This window comes from Cyprinus carpio, chromosome B16 (assembly GCF_018340385.1).
Source record: "Cyprinus carpio isolate SPL01 chromosome B16, ASM1834038v1, whole genome shotgun sequence".
Taxonomy (NCBI): domain Eukaryota; kingdom Metazoa; phylum Chordata; class Actinopteri; order Cypriniformes; family Cyprinidae; genus Cyprinus; species Cyprinus carpio.
Genome location: NC_056612.1, coordinates 5,168,644 through 5,190,476, shown reverse-complemented (window position 1 = coordinate 5,190,476; position 21,833 = coordinate 5,168,644). Strand labels below are relative to the sequence as shown.

Below are 21,833 nucleotides of genomic sequence, written 5' to 3'. Positions count from 1 at the left end.
AAAAGTCTCCAATAAACGGTTTACTGCTAAAAACACTGTACGGTGTTATTTTATATGTGTAAATAATACGGAAGAGTATATTATTATGAAAGTGCGCATTTAATTGACACTTATATATGTATATAGTATAGTATAGTATAGTATAGTATAGTATAGTATAATATAGATCAGTGGTTCAATCAGTATTTATTAGAAAGACAGCTATTAACTAAATAAATAACAAATTGTCTAAACACACGAGAAGGAGCGTGAATACGTTTTATGTATTATAATATAATATAATATATTATAACAAAATTATATAGTTAAAGAGTTCACGAGATTAAAATGCTTAAACAAATCAACTTAAATTTTAGGCTCCTTTATTAGTTTACAAATATTGAAAGGGGTCAGAGTGTGTCTTTTGTTGAAGAAAAAAAAATAGTTTTAAAAGAAAAAAAAAGTCAACCTGTAAGCTTCTAAAAGACTTTCGCGGTAGTTCTGGTATGCGCATGCGTACTTTCAGCGCGCGGACTTGAGTCGTGACGTCAGGCAGTGTGCGATCGGCGGTGGCGGGAGATTTTCCAGCGTGTTGTCGATCTAGTTCGTGTTCAGGAGAAAAAACCATAAGCGAGTAATATGTGGAACCAAGGTATGTGGTTTAGTAATGATTTGTATTTGTGTGTAACTCGCTGTGGCTCCTAGCTCACCGTGTTTTGCTAACGCGACTCTTGAGAGCTGAGTGTGTTGTAGTTGTGTTGTCTGTTGCTCGCGCTACAGTCAGGCTTCACCTTTTACTTTTTACTTTTCTTTTACTGTCTATGGGCTTCACAGAGAGTGTGTCCGCGATGCTTCACACACCGAGTGCTCTCGATGCAAATATAAACTGTGTCTGTTTTGGCAGGTAAATACGGTGAGGCCAGTATGGCTGGATACACACAGTCTCCAGGAGGGTTCGGGTCTCCGGCCGCCTCTCAGGGAGGAGACAAGAAAGGGGTCAGTAACTCTACATGAATCCTGTCAGGGAGATGTGTGTGTGTGTGTGTGTGTGTGTGTATGCGTGTGTATATTTGTGTGTATATATAAATGTATGTGTGTATATTTGTGTGTATATATGTCTCTGTGTATATGTGTGTGTGTGTGTATGTATATATGTATGTATATATATATATATATATATATATATATTATATATATATATATATATATATATATATATATATATATATATATATATAAGCAGAATAAGAATGCCTAAAAAAAAAAGTAAGTAGAACTAATTATTAATACAATACAGACAGTACAGTACATTTATGCACATTTAAATCCCCAATTCTTGTTACTATAATGCATCTTTTATTTATTTTTAATATTTTAAAATGCATTTTATGGTGTATGCTTTGCTTCCTTCAAAGTTAAAGTTTATGACTTTCAGAGTCATCTTCGTTCAAACGTTCTCTTGCTCCGGAACAGTGTTGTTTTCTTTAACTAAGACTAAAACTATTAAGACCATTTGCAGTAAGTTGTAGCAAAGCTCAAATAAAATTCGGGAAAAAAAACATATCATATTAAATTCTACATATAAAAAAAATGAAATATTTTTTTTTTCTTTTTGCAGTTTATGTGTATTTACTCATTTAAAATTAAATATGTCCCAGGCATTTTCTTGACTGGCTTTTGCCGACACATACATAACATTTCTACTACTTTAGTTTTCAAGCCACGTCTCATTTTCAACCTTAAAGCTACAGTCATAGAAGCAGGGTGACGGTAAAGTCTGTTGTGTGTTGTGCAGAGAACTCGAGCGCAGCAGATCGTTCCCTGCACCGTGTCCCAGCTGATGTCTGCGGTGCAGGCGGAGGACGTCTTCAAAGTGGGAGAGGTAGAGATCGCACAGGTGAGGCTGATAGCATACATTTACATCTGCATTGTGTGCATCGGATCTTTTCGGACAGATCACTCATTGAACCAATTCAAAAAGCCAATTCATCCGTTCCTGACGTCACCAAGCAATAACATCTCTACGCATTTCTTTTCTAACAACTCAATGTTGTATCAGTGAAAAATTCAAATAAGTAATTTGTCAACACATATTGAAACAACACATATTTACAAAAATAAAGTAATTTGTGTAAAAGCATATTGCTGATTATTACCATATAATTCACTGAAGTTAATGGTGTTTGTGGTCACAGCTTCATTCGCAGATCCTCAGATACGACTCACTGACCAATACTGACTAGTCTACAACTTGGATAAGATTCCTAAAAGTTTCACACCTACAGCACACATTACAGACATTGATGCACAAACATAAACGGATATGTTCTACATGTCTACAGTATAAAGAATGAATAAACCTTATAAACTCCATGATTTCGCTTAAGCAACTTTAAATATAATATGCAGTGCTTCCCACAGGTTTGAAATATACTTGTGTAGGTAGCTGGGTGGAAAATCCTGCTATTACCCACGGCACAAATATAGACTGCTACATGTGACAAATAATGTTGAGCTGAGCAGACCGATCGGTGTATGACATCAGAGTACCGTGAGAGCGATTCAGAAGCACAAGAAGCCGTCTGCTCTTTGGAGCTCTCACGGTACTTTGTCATACAACAATTGGTCACGCAGCGCAAACAAAGCCGAAACGTGGATATTTTAGGCAGTATAGAAATCCTGACCAGGACATGTCCTGGGAAAATGGCACTTTTGGTCACCCTAAATTTATTGAAATTCATTTTAATTACATAGGCTACTATTACATTCAATTACATACTAATATTATGTATTATTATATGCATTGTAAATTATGCAAAATTACAGCATTTAAATGGTAGAGTTCTCCTTTCTTTGTCATATAGTGTCTCTCTCAGTGAATGGGACACAGATTTTACTGATACTAGTAAAAAATAGATATTGAATATGTCAATATAATGTTCTTAGTCTTTTCTTCCTTTGGGGAAGCATCCCAGCCAGAAACTACAATAGTTTACTATGAATGAAATTAAATTAAGGATAATTAATTGTGTAAGGAATCGCTTGGCATAAATGTACACTATTCATCGATTGAGAATCACTTTGAAGCAGTCTGAACCAGAGTATGTGAGAGTGGAGCAGCAACAATTCCCCTCCACGCTCCAAGCATTCAATAATCACTCCACTCCTCGCTCCACTGATCAAAAACACCGCTCTGCCTTCGCTCCATGGCTGAATTATTTTACTATGCCTGAAAAATCAAAGTTCTGTTCAGAAATTATATTAAGTCAAGTCTGCTTTGTCAATTCTTCCACATGTACAGTACATACATACAGAGAATTGAAATTGCGTTACTCTCAGACCCATGGTGCATACAGATAACACTAACAGTAGAGCCTAAAAAATACAGATAGATACAGATCAAATATAAAATACAACTATACAAATAAGGGCATGTAAAAAATTAATAGAAATAAAAATAGTTAAAGCAGTGCAAGGCACATGGCAGATAGAGTGCAAACCAGTGAGGTGAACAAACAGTGCAGATAAAAAGATTATAGTGCAAAAAAGAAAAAACAAAGCTGGTCAACATAATGGTAAAAAAAGAAATGTGTAGCCTGAATTCACTGTAAGTCGCTTTGGATAAAAGCATCTTCTAAATGCATAAATGTAAACGAAAAATAAATGCATAATACTAGAAGAATATCCACATATCTGTCAAGCTAACTAATTATGTTTAATGTGTGAGTTGGCATAGTTTGTGCTTGTGACGGAGCGTTCTCGGAGCGAGTGAAAACTTTAACGCTCCGACTTTCAAAAAATCCGCTCCTAGCTCCAGGCAAAATCACGCTGGGCTCACATACTCTGGTCTGAACTTAGCACTGTTGAGCCTGTTTAACATGCAACAGCGCCGCCTTGTGACACTGCAGCGTGCAGCGCTCTCTTTTTTCTTTTTTTTTAATGAAGTCGTTTTGAAGTTCATTATTATTCAAATGTTTTTATTGATTTTCTTTATAACAATTTCAGCCACACAAACATAAACAACAACATTCTTCTTAAAACACATATTTCACACCAAAACACATAACTACAAACACCTACACCCCTTTCAGAAAGAAAAAAAAATCATAAGGATTCAACGCAAGATAAAAAGGGCTGCCAGACCCTATAAAACTTTCCAGAGGAGCCTCGGATAGTGTGCTTAAGGTGTTCAAGTTTAAGATAAGACATCATCTCTACTACCCAGTGTTTGTGAGATGGTGGCCTTGCCTTTTTCTGACTGAGAAGAATCAGGCGCCTAGCCAACAATGAGGACAAGGCAATGAATTCTACCTGATTAGCTGATAGGTGCACTTCTTCCGGCACTACACTGAAAATGGAAGTCAAGGGATTAGGGTCCATGTCTTTGTCACATATAGATGAAAATGATCTGAAGATGTCTATCCAAAACATTTTCAATCTGGGGCATCCCCAAAACATATGACTCAGGTCTGCTGGTTCCAAACCACATCTGGGGCAAGATGGGTCTGACCCCGGATACACCTGAATTGTAAAAGTCCATGTCTAATACATACAGAAGATGAGTGTACCAATTCTATTGCATACTGCCAGGCTGTACCTGACATTTTTATTCCCAGTTCCTCCTCCCATTTCCTCCTTATATGGTCTAGAGATGGGGAGGCGGTACTTTGAATAACTTCATATAGAATAGACATCATACCCCTTCGAAAAGGGTCCATATTTAACAACTCATCTATCCAGCCCCCTTCAGGTTGTTTCAAGGAAGGAGAGAAGTGTTTTTAAAGAAGCTAGGGCCCTGTAAGTACTCAGTCTGTTCTTAGCTGTTGGAATGAAATATGCCATCTTTAAAAAGGTCCTTAACACAACTAATTCCGTTTCTAGACCACAATTGAAATGCTGAATCTATAAGAGGAGGAGGAAATAAAGGGTTCAACAGAATAGGGGCAGAAGGCAACGCTTGTTTACTATTAAAGTGTAGTCTGAACTGTGACCATATTTTGAGTGATCCACAGACAGCTGGGTTATTCGTAGAATAGAGTTTGCTCACTTGGAATGGAGCACATAGCAGTAGGAATATAGAAAATTTGCCATTGCCAATCCACCCTCTTCCTCCTTCCTTTCCAGATGTTCTATTTTTTTTTTTTTTATCCCAAAGAAATATGGTAATACAATTATTCAGATCTTTGATAAATGATCTGGGAATAAAAACAGGCACAGACTGAAATAAAAACAAGAATCTTGGTAATATTGTCATTTTAATAGAGTTGATAAAGGAAGGATTGACCACCGCACCATGTCTCGCTTGGCTTTGTCCAGTGCTGTTTTAAAACTATTATTGAACAGATCCTTACATCTGCGTGTTACACTCACGCCTAGATAGAGAAACTTATCAAAGCATACTGAGAATGGGAAGGATTGGAAAGACATTTGTTGTGCTCTTTGATTGATAGGGAAAAGACTCTTTGCTAAGTTAATTTTGAATCGCAAAATATATCCAAAATCTGACATAATTTGTAAGGGCTTTCGGTTTAGATGAATCTGGATTAGACAGGAAGAGGAGGAGATCGTCTGCATAAAGCAGAAGCGTATGCTCATGTTCCTCCCTTAGTATTCCAGGCAATCCATCTGCATTGCTTAACAAGATTGCGAGAGGTGCGATGGCAATATCGAAAAGCAGGGTGGAAAGAGGGCAACCCCCACCCTGCCTTGTCCCCCTCGAAAGTGGAAAGCACTTAGAAATTATATTATTCGTTCAAATGGATGCTTGAGGCCTAGTATATAAAATCTTGATCCAAGAACAGAATACAGGGCCAAAGCCAAACCTTCTAAGTGTTGCGAGTAGATACACATTAAATTCTGTCAAATGCTTTGTGAGCATCTAAAGATATTAAGAACTCTGGATTAATATTATTTTCGGGTGAGTAGATAGCAGTAAATAAGCAACAGAGATCGTAAGATAACTGCCTCCCAGCAATAAAACCAGTTTGATCCGGGTGACCTTTCTCATGACTGGCTCAATTCTAATTGCCAGCACTTTAGCCAGGATCTTATGGTCACAGCAAAGTAAACTGATCAGACGATAAGATTCACACTTAAGCGGATCTGTCCTTCTTAAAAGGGATAAGGATATGACAGCCTTTGTCATGGATAGGGGGAGAGCATTTGAAATCCCTGACACAACAGAGGTGCTAGCTTGTAAAAAAAACGTTTTAAAACTCGGCCGTATAGCCATCGGGGCCTGGCGCTTTTCCAGATTTAATTTCTTAATTGCATTATCAACCTCACAAACTGTTATATTACCTTCTAGGGCTGAACGATATGGACAAAATTTCATATCTCGATTTTCATGCCAGATATCTCGATATCGATACAATACGGCCGCCCCCCCCTCCCCACAACCCCCTTTCCCCCACCCCTCTCGGGGTCAGGCAGTTTGGGGGGGGGGGGGGGGGGGGGGGTTGTTCGTTGTTTTTGTTTATATATATATATATATATATATATATATATATATATATATATATATATATATATATATATATAAATATATACCTCACGAATCTGAATTAAAAATGTGTTTGATTTAAGCCTACATTTCAAAATTTTGTGTCAGAAAATGTATTGTTTTTAAGCCTTTCGCACGTACGATCACACAGGTGTAATCAGTCGAGGCTGGTCCCTGGAGCGTACGATCAAGTGCATCACATGATCAACTGCTAAATTCAGAACTGTCATATATCACAACTTTTCAGTGTTTTCAACCACATACTGTTTATTTTAGGTTTCAAACATATAAATTCACATAAGTACTAAAAAAAAACAATACATTTAGAGTTTGTAAAATACACACTGATGTCTATGGAAGAGGTAATAATAATCCTTTCCATTATAATTCGACACGTTTTATTCATATCAGATACACATTGTGTTAGTAACTTAACTTCAATGTTTACTCTATTCTATTCCCAGTTCACCAGCCACTTACTTTTAAGTATTTTCGGGAGAAGTGGATGAATTCACGTGTTGTAAACATAGAGGTTGTAAATCCAACAGATCCGATTCTCTGAACTGCGTCTGCGCACAAACTAACACGGGCGGCGCCCATCGCGCATACAGCTCAACTAACGCGATCGTTATAAAGGTGTTTAAACAACAATATACTTCCACTTGCATGTATTTGACAATCGGAATATCAGATATTCCATGCCATAGCTAACACATTTGTGAATATTCTAAATAATAAAGGAAAAATGACATAAAAGCAAATCATCATTCATTCAGCGCTGTTGCTGCTGCTGCGGTGTGGTCACGTGACAAGCAATGACGCGTCACCATGGAAACGCGGCCCCCCCCCCCCCCCCCCCCACATATATAGTTTCCCACGTCCCTGGTAGTGTGTGCGCGCTGGCTTTAGCGGTGCATTCAAGGGCACTCGTAAAACTGATGTTTGTTGTGACTGCCAGAGTTGTATGCAGGGCGAGCGCGGACAGGGGAAATCTATATCGTCTATATCATTGCTTTTTTCGATAGTAATATCTTGAAAGTTCATATCTAGATATAGATACGATAACGATATATCGTTCAGCCCTATTACCTTCTAGAGCGGATTAATCTGAATCCCTGAGGGATGGCAATTCTAGTTTACTAACAAGACCCTCTATTCGTTCAGTGTCATTCACCTCAGAGCTGTAAAGATTTTCATAAAAAAATGTAAACTCATCATTAAATTCCCTGTTGACCATCACATTTTCTGATTGCAGGTATAAAAACAGCTGCAGCAGATTGTTTAAGTTGATAAGACAAAAACCTGCAGCCTCTATGTTCATAGTGAATCTGGCGCGATCTCAAGTGAAGATCTTCTGCGTGCTCGCTGGTCAGAGAATCAAATTCCACTTGAAGCAGGAGTCTATCCTTATGCAGTTCTTTGGAAAATGACGTTGAGTGCAGCTGATCAATCGTATTTATTTTATTTATAATTTCTGTAATTAGCTTTGATTTCTTTTTATTTGCACTAGCTTGATATGAAATAATTTATCCCCTCACATAAATTTTCAGAGTTTCCCATAGAATGCTATAACTTATTTCTGGGGATTCATTTGTCTCAAGAAAGAAATCAATTTGAGCATCTATGAATTTTTTTAAATCGTCATCAGCCAAAAGTCTTGAGTTAAAACGGCACATACGTTGAGGGATTATATTACCTGGGAAATGAAGGTTTAGTGATACTGGGCTGTGGCCTGACATCACAATGCTGCCATATTCCACTTGTGACATTAAGGGGAGTAGCTTCCTGTCCAGAAGAAAATAATCAATCCTGGAATACGTTTGATGTACTGGTGAATAGAAGGAAAACTGCTTAGACGAAGGATGCTTAGGTCACTTACACCATATATCATGAGAAAGGTGTTGATACACTGTGCTGACTTACTTGCTGTATTAATTTTAGAGCTAGAGCGGTCCAAAACTGGGTGTAGAACACAATTCAAATCACCTCCTAAAATTAGATTGTGTATTGAGATTAAGCAAAAGTGGAAAAAAAGTCACTGAAGAGTTGTACGTTGTCCCAATTAGTACACATTGGCCAGGACCACAGGCATGTTAAAAAGTTTACCCTGAATTATTACATATCTGCCATTTTTATCCATCACAGTTGCCTCCTTAACAAACTGTACATTCTTATGTATGAGCATTAGAATGGAATATTTGTGTAAAGCCTCCTCTGTGAAGTTAAGAATGGTCTTTGTTGAACAAATGAGTCTCTTGTAAATATACTATATCCGATTTCAACTTAAGATGCATATAAACCTGATTTTGTTTACTGGGTGATTTAGTCCCCGCACATTCCAGTTGACAAAGTTTGTCTCTGCCCCACCTGTGTTACTGAAGGCCATGGCAAGAACATCTCAGCAGCACCATTAAAGGGCCCTTTTGAAGAGATGAAGAAGAAAAAAGGGGGGAGGGGGTGTAACATACGTGAAAAAGTGAAGTGACATACAGCCAAGTATGGTGACCCATACTCAGAATTGGTGCTCTGCATTTAACCCATCCAAAGTGCACACACACACAGCAGTGAACACACACACACACACACACACACACACACACACACACACACCGTGAACACACACACCCGAAGCAGTGGGTATCATTTATGCTGCGGCGCCCAGGGAGCAGTTGGGGGTTTGGTGCCTTGCTCAAGGGCACCTCAGTCTTGGTATTGCCGGCCCAAGACTCGAACCCACAACCTTATGGTTAGAAGTCAAACTCTCTAACCATTAGGCCACGACTTCCCCACTTAACATATATGAACGCACACACGGAAGAACAAACAGTGCAAATAAAAAAACCTAGTATTAAATCTTTGTTTGATCCCGCAAGCTCTTCCAGCTATTCTGACTTTTAAATACCTTACCACGTGAGCCCTCACTTGGAAAACATATTATAGAGCTCTTGCGGTTATTAAATTATAAAGCTGCCCCACAGTTGACTCAAACTGAACCTCAGAAATAACAATAATGAACATATATTACAGTGATGATTAAAGGGCAAGCAGGACAAAAAAAATAAAAAAAAACATATACCAGATATTATACTTTAGTGGCCAAGTGGCTAAAGATTATTGTCCATCTATCCATTGCTGTCCAGGCCTTTAAATGTAAATCTTTAGCTCACGTTGAAACTCTGTCTATCAGTTCAGTTCAAGCATGCTTCCATTCAGAGGCTCTGGGCTTTCTTTTTGACATTACATGGTCAGATATTCATACAACCAGATACTCTGGGGGCCTGCTTTTAAAAAATAAAAAGCTGATGGGAAAGTGCTAATGTTTGTCATTCCCACTCATACAAACTAATCTATCCTGTATTGGGGTTCTGATAAACCTGTCGGGCTTTATTTTGCATTAACAAATGACTCACTTTACATTATTTGTATTTACTTACCAAAAAAGTCTGTGAGAAGTATATATTGAATTAAGGCTGCAACTAGCGATTATTTTGATAATCGGTTAGTTAGCCAATTATCTTTTTCAGATTAATCAGAATTTTTTTTTTTTTAAACAATTTTCCTTATTTAAATTTTATTGACAAACACACTTCCACATTCTGCCCAATGTCCTTCAAACAAATGTGCCACCTGCGTGAAGTTTTTACCAGTTTTCGTGTTGAAAATGGCATGGCAATGTTAGTTTTCAGTGTGTTAACGATCTTTGAGCAAATTTACTGTGCGATCGGAGTGGCTTTTTCCCATTTGTGAACAAATTGTCACTTAGAAAATGTAATGTGAATACAGATGACAAAACACTATTCAAAACCATGAGTTTGTATTATCATAGTTGGTTAAATGAAGTCAGTGTATAGTCAGTGGAGGTTGGTTAAAGGACACATGAAATGTTATTGCATTTCCCTGCTGAATAATAAAAAATAAATAAATAAAAAAAAACTGAAACCATTATACATTTTGGTCCAAAAATAACAAAAATTACGACTTTATTCAGCATTTTCTTCTCTTCCGGGTCTATTGTGAGTTGTGTTATTTTTGGGCCAAAATGTATTTTCGAGGCTTCAACAAATTCTAACTGACCCTCTGATGTCACATGGACTACTTTGAAGATGTTTTTATTACCTTTCTGGACGTGGACAGTATACCGTACATACATTCTCAATGGAGGGTCAGAAAGTTCTCGGACTAAATCTAAAATATCTTAAACTGTGTTCTGAAGATGAACGGAGGTCTTACGTGTTTGCATGTTGACTTTTAAACATAAATTTAATGTTCAACAACAGATATTTCAGCACAGTGCATGTTTTTGCACTGAATAGCGTCTCCTCCTCTACTGTGTTCCATCTGTTTAAACATGCGTGCCTGCCGCGCAGACGCTCTTTCAGTAAAGATTTCAACTTAACGCAGACTGTCAGGAGGGGCCTTTATGCAAAAATGGAAAGGCTCTGTGTGAACAGTGGATTCTAGTGAATCTGTGACATTTACAGATTAGGATATGACCGTTAACTGAAAGTGTTTTGCACTGAGGATGCACACACGTATCTGTCAAAGCGACTGACGGCAAGCCATTACCCTAATGCATCAGCTTGAAGCTTAAAATAAAGATTTCTCATGTTTTGGGCAGCCTGGATCACGTACTTTTCTTGCAGCAGCTCATTCTGTTTCCTCCACTATTTTAAGATGCATTTTTGTCCATAGAAATGCATTGTTCAGTGCTGTAATTTGATGCAACCTGCTGAAGTTGGACGTGCACTTTGGGCAGACCCGACTAATCAATAATGAGAATCGTTGTCGATGATTTTCATTATAGATGATAATCGATTTTATCGACTAGTTGTTGCAGCTCTATATTCAATTAAGCTTAAATTATTTTAGCCCAAACTGAGTGCTTGAGTCAGACCACTCTTTAAGATCTCTTTTAGTAAATCAATCTCACAGGCTTTAAGAGCAGAAAGACTGTCATTTTGTAGAACAGTAACTATTTGGATAAAATGTTTTTTTTTTTTTTTTTAAAACTACTTTTTTTTTCTTTTCTGTGTACCGCCTAAGGATGCTCTTGGTGGTTTGTGTATCATAGAACCACTTCTCTAAATAACTACCCTTAAAATACCACAGTGCCACAGTATGTGTGAGTGAGAATTGTGTGAGATGTGAAGTGTGTGATGCTCCGAACAGATCACACATGAACAAACTCACCCCTTTTGTCATATGAATTCAATGTTTTAAAAGGGTCATATGACGTTGCTAAAAAGAACATTATTTTGTGTATTTGGTGTAATGCAATGTGTTTATGCGGTTTAAGGTTCAAAAAAGAATTTTTCTACATAATGTACATTGTTTCTCCTCTATGCCCCGCCTTTCTGAAACGTGACTATTTTTACAAAGCTCATCGTTCTGAAAAGCAAGGTGTGCTCTGATTGGACAGCTGTCTAGTGCATTGTGATTGGCTGAATGCCTCAAGCGTGTGACGGAAATGTTACGCCTCTTAACATACTGTGATAGCGTCTCCCAACACGATGAGAAAAACCAATAAAACCCATTATAAACGAGGCATTTGCTGCATCCAGTGGGGTAATAATTACTAATTATAATGACTTATACTGTTTTTTTACACATTGCGTTGCGTATCTTGCTGAGTAAACACAAAACCATGTCTGCATTTGTGATCAGAGAAACAACAAACAACAAGCGCTACTCTACACTGCTTAAAACTCGCGTTTGAATCATTAGTGGCAAATCTTTTAAATATGGGTTAGGCTTAGGCTTTCACAACGAGAAACAGTGACTCCACAACATGTTGCCGGCGGCAAAAGAGAGAATAAAAGATACTCTGCCTTTCTTTGCGTGAACATTTGGGCGGTGTTATGCAAGTCTTCCCACACAGTGACATTGACGTGGGGATGTGTTTAAATTAGGCGTTTTAGGAGGGCGTGGACAAGTCTTAACTTTCATAAAGAATATCTCTTTGCACAATTAACCTTTTTTTAAATTGTGATCATGATTTCTGCTTTTCTCATTGACGCATAATTGTCTGCAATTATTTTTACACTGATTATATCCTGAAAATGTTTCATTTCACATTTGTGTTATCTTGTATCAAGCATTCATGGTTGTGGTTGTCATGGAAATTCTAATTCAGTAGCAATTTGTAGAGACAGAATGAAAAACCAAACAGAGTTTTGTCTTTCAGAGAATGATCTTGTTTACACACAGCTTGAGTCTTTGTGCAAAGAGATAACACATAGACTCGCAGCCTACTTTTTATACTATGTAAAAAGATACATTGTAGGACAAATTAGGACCTTTGAGCCAATCATGTTGCTCAGTGCACATCACCCCATATTACATGGTACTGAACAAAGATGTCTGGTTACTCTCAAAACTGCCCGTCCCTGGTACACAGTTTCCCCTTAAATGTTGTTTTTCTGCCTAAAGCAGCTACGTGCACAAGTTAAATAAAATAACTTAATGTCCCTGTATATACTACCTTGATCATTGCATGTCATTGGTCACTTTTACACAGGGACATCCTTGTACCTTGATTGACAGCTCTCATTACAGGAAGCACGGAGTTGGGTTAAGTTACCACCGAAGAAGAGTGGGAATGAATTAGAATGAGTTTTCTAACATACATAAAATGTCTCTGCACGTATAAAATGCTGCGCAGATCATAGTTAAATCAATTACCATCGATGTATATATTTGCGAACGATGAAGCCTACGTTTTGTTAAGTAGGTGTCGCTGCCATTCCGTCCACTGTGTGTTTTGCGTGAATTATATTTGAGACTAATCTGCTTCCATAACTGTGCAGTGTTAACTGAATGACTGAACTCCGTCAGATACTTTGACTCCGTGCTTCCTGTAATGAGAGCTGTCAATCAAGGTACAAGGATGTCCCTGTGTAAAAGTGACCAATCATAAGAGGGTCAGTGCCCTCCTTGGTTTCCGCCCCCAAATTGTCAAAGTCATGTAGACTCGAGGGAGCAGAAATCAGCTGAGCGAGCAAAACAGCACTCCGCGAGCAGAAGCCCGCTCCGCGCGAGCAGGATTCCACTGTACAAGCAGAGTTAACCTATGAGAGTATGGCAGGCGCTCGCTCGCAGCTACATGTACACCTCTCGGTTGTTGAATTTGAGCGCGAGTACTTTTATCATGCCAGCTGAAGGTTCATTTTTGCGCATGTGAAATAACAATGTGCTCGTGAGCATGTCTTACACGCTCATAACTTTTGACTAAAAAATAACGCCATACTTACTACTCTTCTTCTGTAGAGCTGCTGCAGGTGTCAGATTTTAGCATCTCTTTGGCTTCACCATTTTCATCAGAAAAACTCACATTATTCTTACTTTCACACAAGAAATTGTACATTACCATCTGATGAACTACTGAAGATTTCATGGTTGAATTTACAGCTCTTCTAATCATTCCCACTACACAAGGCCACATACAGAGCAAAAATAAAATCATGGCCGGTGCTGAGACCGCAATTAACCCCATGTATTCTGCTTTCTAGTATAAACCCTTAAACCAATTCCATCCCCAGTCATCATCGGCATTCACTTCCCTAACTGTCAACCTGTTAATTGCATTAGAGATGCGGTAAGCTGGTCCAGGACAAGTCGGTTTTGCAACGCAGTCTGCTTCAACCCTCATAGTTCCTCCTTGATGCCTTCCATCATCACCTTGGTAGTGTTCATGAAACTTAACAATTCATATCTCGAAATCTCAACCTCTTTCTGCAGCCAGCTTACACCAAGTCACATGATTACAGAACTTCTCCGTTCCAGTCCACAACAAGTGTTCTCTCAGAACATAATTGTCTCTTGCCCAGATTGATTGTTCTGTTCGATCTTTCAGTGAGGACACTTTCTTTTTGATCTCTCTCTTGGCTCTTGTCAGACGATTTTCAATGTTGTTTTGAAGTTGTTCAGGTACCTTGACTACTAGTGCTTCTCCATACAGCTCCACCATGGCACACGTACCCCTCCAATGCCTGGGTAGTGAAGACACGTCCACACAGCCGATACCAGTCTTCCAGCACACTGGTTCCTTCGTTGTCAGGCACATGGGCAGATATTGTGGTAGGCCACTGTGTGTAAAAGTGATGCTAAGCAGACAGTTCATGCATATGTTTCTTGTTGCGTCACTTGTCGAGTTGGTCATGTAGATTTCGCTGCAGTGGTCAGATGGTATGTTTCCTAATAGCTCAAGTCCCTCGCTGTCATCCGTTGGCCCCTACTGACCTCAGATCACTTGCACACAGTGATGTTGCTGCGTTGTTCAGCTCCCATACACCACTGTATGTTTGTTCACCTCATTCAGCCAGACTTACCCCCTGGCACAGGGCAGCTGGTCAATCACTTTACTGATCTGTCGCCCTCTGGTGGCACTGGAACCTTCCTGCAGTGACTTGACTGTACCCACGTAGCTCTCTCTGCCACTTTTACTGCAGTGTTATCAGCAGGACCTGGAACTGACCATTCCACCTCTTAGATTTCCAATGATTCCTCCTCAAATCATTGATTACCATGAAATTGCTAGGCCTGATATCATGCAAGACTCCTACAGCTGGCTTGGGCAGAGCATCCTTGATCGGCTGAGATATCTGAGAGAGAACAAGAGACAACTTTACACAATAGTTTAGCATGTCATCTTAACACAAGGCTGTAGAGGGCAGTGGTCGAGGATTCGAGTCCTACTCCAATGGATGCTGACCTGCCAAACATAATTTCAAATGGACTCGGGTTAGACTTTGTTGTTTTTCTCGTTCTCATATACATTAACACAATGGGGAGTGCTTTTACCCAGGACAATCTTGTCTGCTCACAACACTTCATTAATTTGTTCTTTAATGTCCCTCCTGAGTGATGGCTTAATTTGCAAAAGGTGTGCCATTGTCACTCGAAGATTATATGACTGAATGGCTAGTTTGGAGGTGGATGTGCTACTTGCAGCATTGTTTGCCCTCTGTCCACATTGCTTGTGGCACAGATCATACACGATTGGCAGTACTTGTCCGCAAAGGAAGTGAATCCCATTGTGAACCAATATTGACTCAGCAAATCAAACATTCCCCCTTTACTCACATGAACTAGAGGCCATGTACGAGCTTTGCATAGTGTGGGAAAAGGTGTTTTGGCAGATATGGTTTTTCTTCAGTACTCAGTCAAAGGTTGTTTTTAATTTTGCACTTGGCCTTCACACATTTTCTTCTCCTCTGCTGTGGCAAAAGCTTGCATAGCTGAAAGAATCAGAAGGGAGTGTGAATGAGTCATTGTTAACTGTTACACAGGTAAAAAAAAAAAAAAAAAAAGGCTCTGTTCTTATAGCTGCGACCATCACCGTGGTATCAGCTCGTTTGTTACCTAAAAACATTTGGAATGTGCGATGCGTTTGCAAATTGCAGTTGACTTTTGTAGCAAAATTGCTCCTAACAATGCTGCTATTTCATCATGGTTTAAGCAGGCATGCCATCAGACTTCAGAAATTTCCTGTTTCCACAATGCCACAAAATCATGACAGACCCCAAAAGAGTAACGAGAATTTATGTAAATGGTTACTGTTTGTCCTTCAGCAATTTTGCAGGCCTCCGTCAGTGCTACTAATTCATCCGCTTGCGCAGAGCAATGCGTGGGGAGCGCTCCAGATGTTATTGTTTCATATGCAGTGGTTACAGCTTAACTTGCTCTGTTTTTGCCAATTTTTGGGTCTCTAGATGCTGAACCATCAACGAATATAATTAAGTCAGCATTTTCTAAGGGGGTTTCTTTTAAATCTGGTCTTAGTGTGCAGACCTGTTCAGATGTGGCAACACAGTTGTGTTCTTCCCCATCCTGCTTCGTAGGGTGCAGTGTAGCAGGATTTAACACTGCATCTTTTTATCGTGATGTTTGGCATTTCCAACAAAATTGCATTGTACCTGAGTCATCTGGTGGCTGACAAATGGGATGTTTTCTGTTCCAACAGGATCATAGAAACAGCGTGTGGCACAAGTAAAGTCACATCAAACCATCCCATTACTCCAAAAAAAACTAAAAATATCTCCACTCAATCCTGTAAAACAATATCAGTACCGGATCGAGCTTACTCGAAAAAATAGGCCACAGGTCTCCCCTTGATCCTGTAACAGAACAGAAGTCGTGAAGCCCTTTTTCTCATCAACAGTATGTACAAAATTTATCTCTGGGTCTGGAAGTCCCAGGGTTGGTGATGTTTGTAACAATATTTTTCAAATTCTCAATTTTTTTTTCTCTGCTTCTGTGGTCCAGGTCAGTTTGTCATGTGGTTGCAAGCCCTTCCTGTGAGCCAAAGCGCTCGGGGGTGATTCTTCAATTGCATAATTTGGAATGAACGTTCGACAGTACGAACACATGCCCAAAAATGACATTAGTTGCTTTTTAATGACAGTCTTTGGAATCTTTTAAATTGCCTCTTTTCGTTTTTCAAATAGAGATTTTTTTTTAGATATTTTTAGAGATGACATGACCTAAAAATATCACCTACCTTTTTACAAACTGCAGTTTTGACAAACTGCCTTTTTGACCCTCAGCAGCCAAATGTTTTAGAAGTTTTATCAGAATCAGAATGAGCTTTAGGGCCAGGTATGTTTACACATACGAGGAATTTGTTTTCGTGACAGAAGCTTCCGCAGTGCAACAGAATGACAGTGACAGAACAAAAAACATAATAAAAGAATATACAAAATACAAATAAATAGGTAAGTAATAACAATATACAAATTGAAAATTGTAGGTGCAGGTATATTACAATAGGCAGTTTTGTATATACAGGTATATTATGTGCAAATTTGAAGTGTAGAATAAGTATGTGTGATAGATAAATAAGTGTATGTGTGTATAAATAGTGTTGTGTGTTTCACAGTTATTATCAAGTGTTCAAGAGATTAGAGCTTAGATCGGGCCCAACAAATCAAGCCCGACCCTACCCGAGCCCGAGCACGTTGTGTCCGAGCCCGGCCCGGCCCGACACGTTCACTGTAATTATGAGCCCGAGCCCGATATAAACCCGACCATTTTTAATATGTGGACCGTTATAACCAGGGGCGGCGCCATGTTTTTTTTAACGCAGGTGCTGCTGTGCTAGATCATTTAGGCTACAGGGGGGGAGCTGCGCAGTTATATATATATATATATATATATATATATATATATATATATATATATATATATATATATATATATATATATATATATATATATATATATATATATATAATATAAATACTATTAATAAATGAGCAAAAATTGGCCACTCAATATTAAATATTAAATTATTTTAATTATCATAATTAAAGTTTTAATTTTATTAAATTGAACAAGCACAACATTCAGCATTCAATTAAATATTCTTAAAGATTAATTATTATTAATAATGTTACTTCAACATATTGTTATTTCAACATAATATGTGTGTGAGCAACAAGCAAGATGTGCATTTGTAAATTCGGTGAGTTTTAAATGTGTATGTGTGACCGTGGCGCGCCAGCGCCTCCATGTCATTATTATATTGTCTGCTATATTGCTTTTTATGTATTAAATCCAGGCAATTGGGTTGATGAAAAATGTATTAAAATTAAGATACAATTTATACTAAACGAAATTCACCTTAAAGAAAATCTTTCTTCAAAACAAAACTTAAACTTGAAACTAAATGTGCTTATTTAATGGCTAAAACACGTATGCTACTACAGACTCTTTTTGTACAAATTGCAGCACATTCATTTAATTCTGAATTTTGCACATGTAAGTTGAAAGGCATTTGTTTGTGCATAGTAACATATCTGTAGCATTTATCAAGTTCATAATTGTGCGGTGCATTTTTTATTTATGATCTTAATGAATAATACGACAAGGAAGAAGCATGTAAACTGCGTTGTTTGTTTAATTCAGATATAACTGAATGGATCGTAAATGGATCTGAAATTCCGAATGAAGAAACTTAAAAAATAAAAATAAAAAGATAAACAGTGAACAATGATGAACACAGAAAAAAGATGGCCTAAGACCGGTTTTTTTTTTTTTTTTTTTTTTTGCTGTCATAGGCAAGCAGCGTGCCGCATTTTATGCACGAGACACAAGCCAACACATATGTTGTCACTCCCCACGACTAGTTTAAAATGTTTCCATACCTCCGATTTTCCTCAAACTTGCTCAAAGTTAATTCTCCCTGTTTTAATTTTTTTTCTTTGATTCTTCAAGCTCCATGTGGCACTTAAGCTACTGAATAGTACAGCACGCACAGCAGGTGTGATGCGTCACGCGTGCGAGACTGCGAATGCGAGTGGACGAGACGCTGCGCATGACACGTGATGTGCTTTATCAAGGGCCCGACCCGACCCGGCCCGAGGACGGTTGCGGGAAATATCGGCCCGACCCGGCCCGCGGGTGGGGTCGGGTCGAGTCCGGGCTCGGGCTCGGGCAGAGAATCTAAGCTCTACAAGAGATGGACTGCCTGAGGGAAGAAACTGTTCCTGTGTCTGGCTGTTCTGGTGCTCAGAGCTCTGTAGCGTCGACCAGATGGCAACAGTTATAAGAGGACTTTACAGTGTCTTGTTCGCATTTTTCTTTATCTTTTTATCAGGGAAAATAGCTGTACGCACAGGAGAATCCTCACAGGGCACAATTACCCAAGCTGCTTTTTTTGATGATTCAAAAACTGGTGTTATTCCCTCCATAATCTTTTTTTTTTTTTTTTCAGTGGATACTGAGGCTTGCATGGTCTATAATCCGATTTTGGAGTGGTTTGAACTGGTTCACAATGTTTAACCAGCCCCACGTCAAATTTGGACAAAGGGCAAAGTGTTTTAGGGACTTTTCTTTTTATTTTTTCTCGAGCGCTGCATGAGTCTCTACTTCCTCTGCTGAGAGAAAGGAGTGTGTTGTCATAAATCAGACCTGTGCGTACAGCTTTAACCCTCTGAGGTTTAAGGGGGTTTTGGGGGCCTGGAGAAGTTTTGACATGCCCTGACTTTTGTGCTTTTTTCAGTTGCTTCTAAACATATGCATGGCTAAAGTCTGAAAACACTGTATTCAGTACAAACTGGGCTACAATAATATGTAAATAGCATGTATGTACATGATTGTGTTTTTAAGAAAACAATGTTTATGCCTGGTTAGTGAAAAACAAAAATTTTGAAGTCACTGAAATGAGGTCATAAAACACATACAGAACATTTTTTCACAAGACTGTCAAACCTGGAGCTTGTAGCCTAGAATTTTTGCTTCAAATTATGTGAAAATCATATTGTTTACTCGCTCACAGAAAACAATAGATTAATTTAAAATTTCTAAGACACTTTTTGTTTCAAAAGGGCATATGCGAGTAGGCGTCAACTATCATGAATATTTGTGTGATTCACACCTGAGAAGACAGAGACCCGCATAATGAGCTGCATAATGAGCCTTTCAGGCAGGTGAGTGACCGAGAGGGAAGAGTTACAAGAAAGAATGTGAGGACAAAATAAATGTAAATATTTTTATGTTCGTTGTTTATTTAGAATATATTTAATTATCCCACAAAATAATTTGAGATTCACTTGTGAGTGCAGTTAAATAGTTTATTAGGAACAATCAAAGCTGACTTTCAAAGCTAAATTTTTAGCATCATTACTCCAGTCACACAATCCTTCAGAAATCCTTCAAATTTTCTGATTTTCTACTAAAAAAAACAAACATTTATTGTTATTATTATTATTAATGTTGAAAAGAGCTGAGAATATTTTTTTCAGGTTTTTTTGATAAATTAAAAGAACAGCAAGACTGGATGCTGAAAATTTAGCTTTGATCACAGGAATAAATAAAATTGTAAAATATATTAAAATAGAAAGCAGTTATTTTAAATAGTAAAAATATTGAACAATATTACTGCTTTAGCAAACGTACTCTGTTACGAACGTAACCTCGGTTCCCTGAGATACGGAATGAGTACTGCGTATGGGGAAAAGCGCCTTTTTTCCTTGATACTGAAGCCTTTTTTTCAATAACGCAGTGCAACTGCACTGCCATTGGTTTAATATGTAAACTTTTTTTAAACCAATGACAGTGCTGCGGCGATGCAGCGTGCCAAAGCCCACCAAAATGGGCGGGGCGAATGGCTATATAAGCAGGCAAATCGCCAGAGGAAATCAGGTCATTCGACTGAAGCGACGACACTGAAGCCGCAGCCTTGTGGCACGGCATATAACAGTACTCGTTCCGTATCTCAGGGAACCGAGGTTACGTTCGTCACCGAGTACATTCCCTGAGATACTTCACTCATACTGCGTATGGGGAACGAATTCAACCACGCCGTGCCACGGTAGGGAACGACAAGACTTATCTTGAACACCCTGGGGTCCAGGGGATAAGTGAGAGGGCCGGAGCCTTCGAACCCTTGACGCAACACTGCTAAGAGGGAGCTAGCTCCCTGGAGGTGGTATGATGACGGAGTCTGATAGAGGCCGTCATATCAAACCGAAAGAACCCGAGCGTGCAAGGTCGGGATGTCCAGGTTATAGAATCTGACAAAAGTGGACAACGAGGACCAGCCGGCCGCCTCACAGATGTCCTTGATGGAGACACCACTAGACCAAGTCCATGAAGAGGCCATCCCTCTAGTGGAGTGGGCTCTTACTCCTATGGGGCACTGAAGGCCCATAGAGGAGTAACATAGAGCGATAGCTTCGACTATCCAACGCAAGAGGCGTTGCTTTGAGACCGAAGACCCCTTGGTGCGGCCACCAAAGCAGACAAAAAGCTGGTCAGATTGCCTGAACGGCTGTGACCGCTCAATGTATATCCTCAAAGCCCTCACTGGGCAGAGTAAATCCAGCTCTCGCTCACCTGACAACGGAGGCAGAGCTGAGAGGGGAAATTACCTGTGCTCTGAACGGCGTCGAGAGCACTTTAGGGGCGTAGCCATGCCTGGGTTTTAAAATGATCTTCGAGTCATTGGGCCCAAACTCGAGGCATGCAGGGCTCACCGAGAGGGCCTGCAAATCGCCAACACGCTTGACTGATGCTAGAGCAAGTAGCAGAGCGGTTTTGAGCGTTAGGGGCCGAAGGTCAGCTGACCGCAACGTTTCAAAGGGAGGTCCTTTGAGTGCTCCAAGGACCGTGTGAAGGTCCCAAGTGGGAACGGTGAGAGGACGTGGGGGCTTCAACCACCTAGAACCTCTCAAGAAACACACAATGAGGCTGTTTCGACCCACTGATTGGCCAGCGATAGGAGCATGAAATGCTGCGATGGCTGCTACGTACACCTTGAGCGTGGAAGGGGTGAGACCCTTGTCTAGACGCTCTTGGAGAAATGACAGTATCGGAGATACGTCACACTTAACAGGGTCTTCGTTTCGTGCTG

The 21,833-nt window shown here is 39.3% G+C and overlaps 1 protein-coding gene across 1 annotated transcript in view; it reads left to right on the top strand.

Annotated features, from left to right (window-relative positions):
- Positions 1-472: 472 nt before the first annotated feature.
- rpa2 (replication protein A2) overlaps positions 473-21,833 on the top strand; it is a 41,266-nt gene continuing 19,905 nt past the window's right edge. The window contains exons 1-3 of the mRNA XM_042740414.1: positions 473-631; positions 884-975; positions 1,775-1,876. Of these exons, the coding sequence (XP_042596348.1) occupies positions 619-631; positions 884-975; positions 1,775-1,876 (207 nt within the window). The 5' untranslated portion in view covers positions 473-618. The remainder of the gene's footprint in view (positions 632-883; positions 976-1,774; positions 1,877-21,833) is intronic.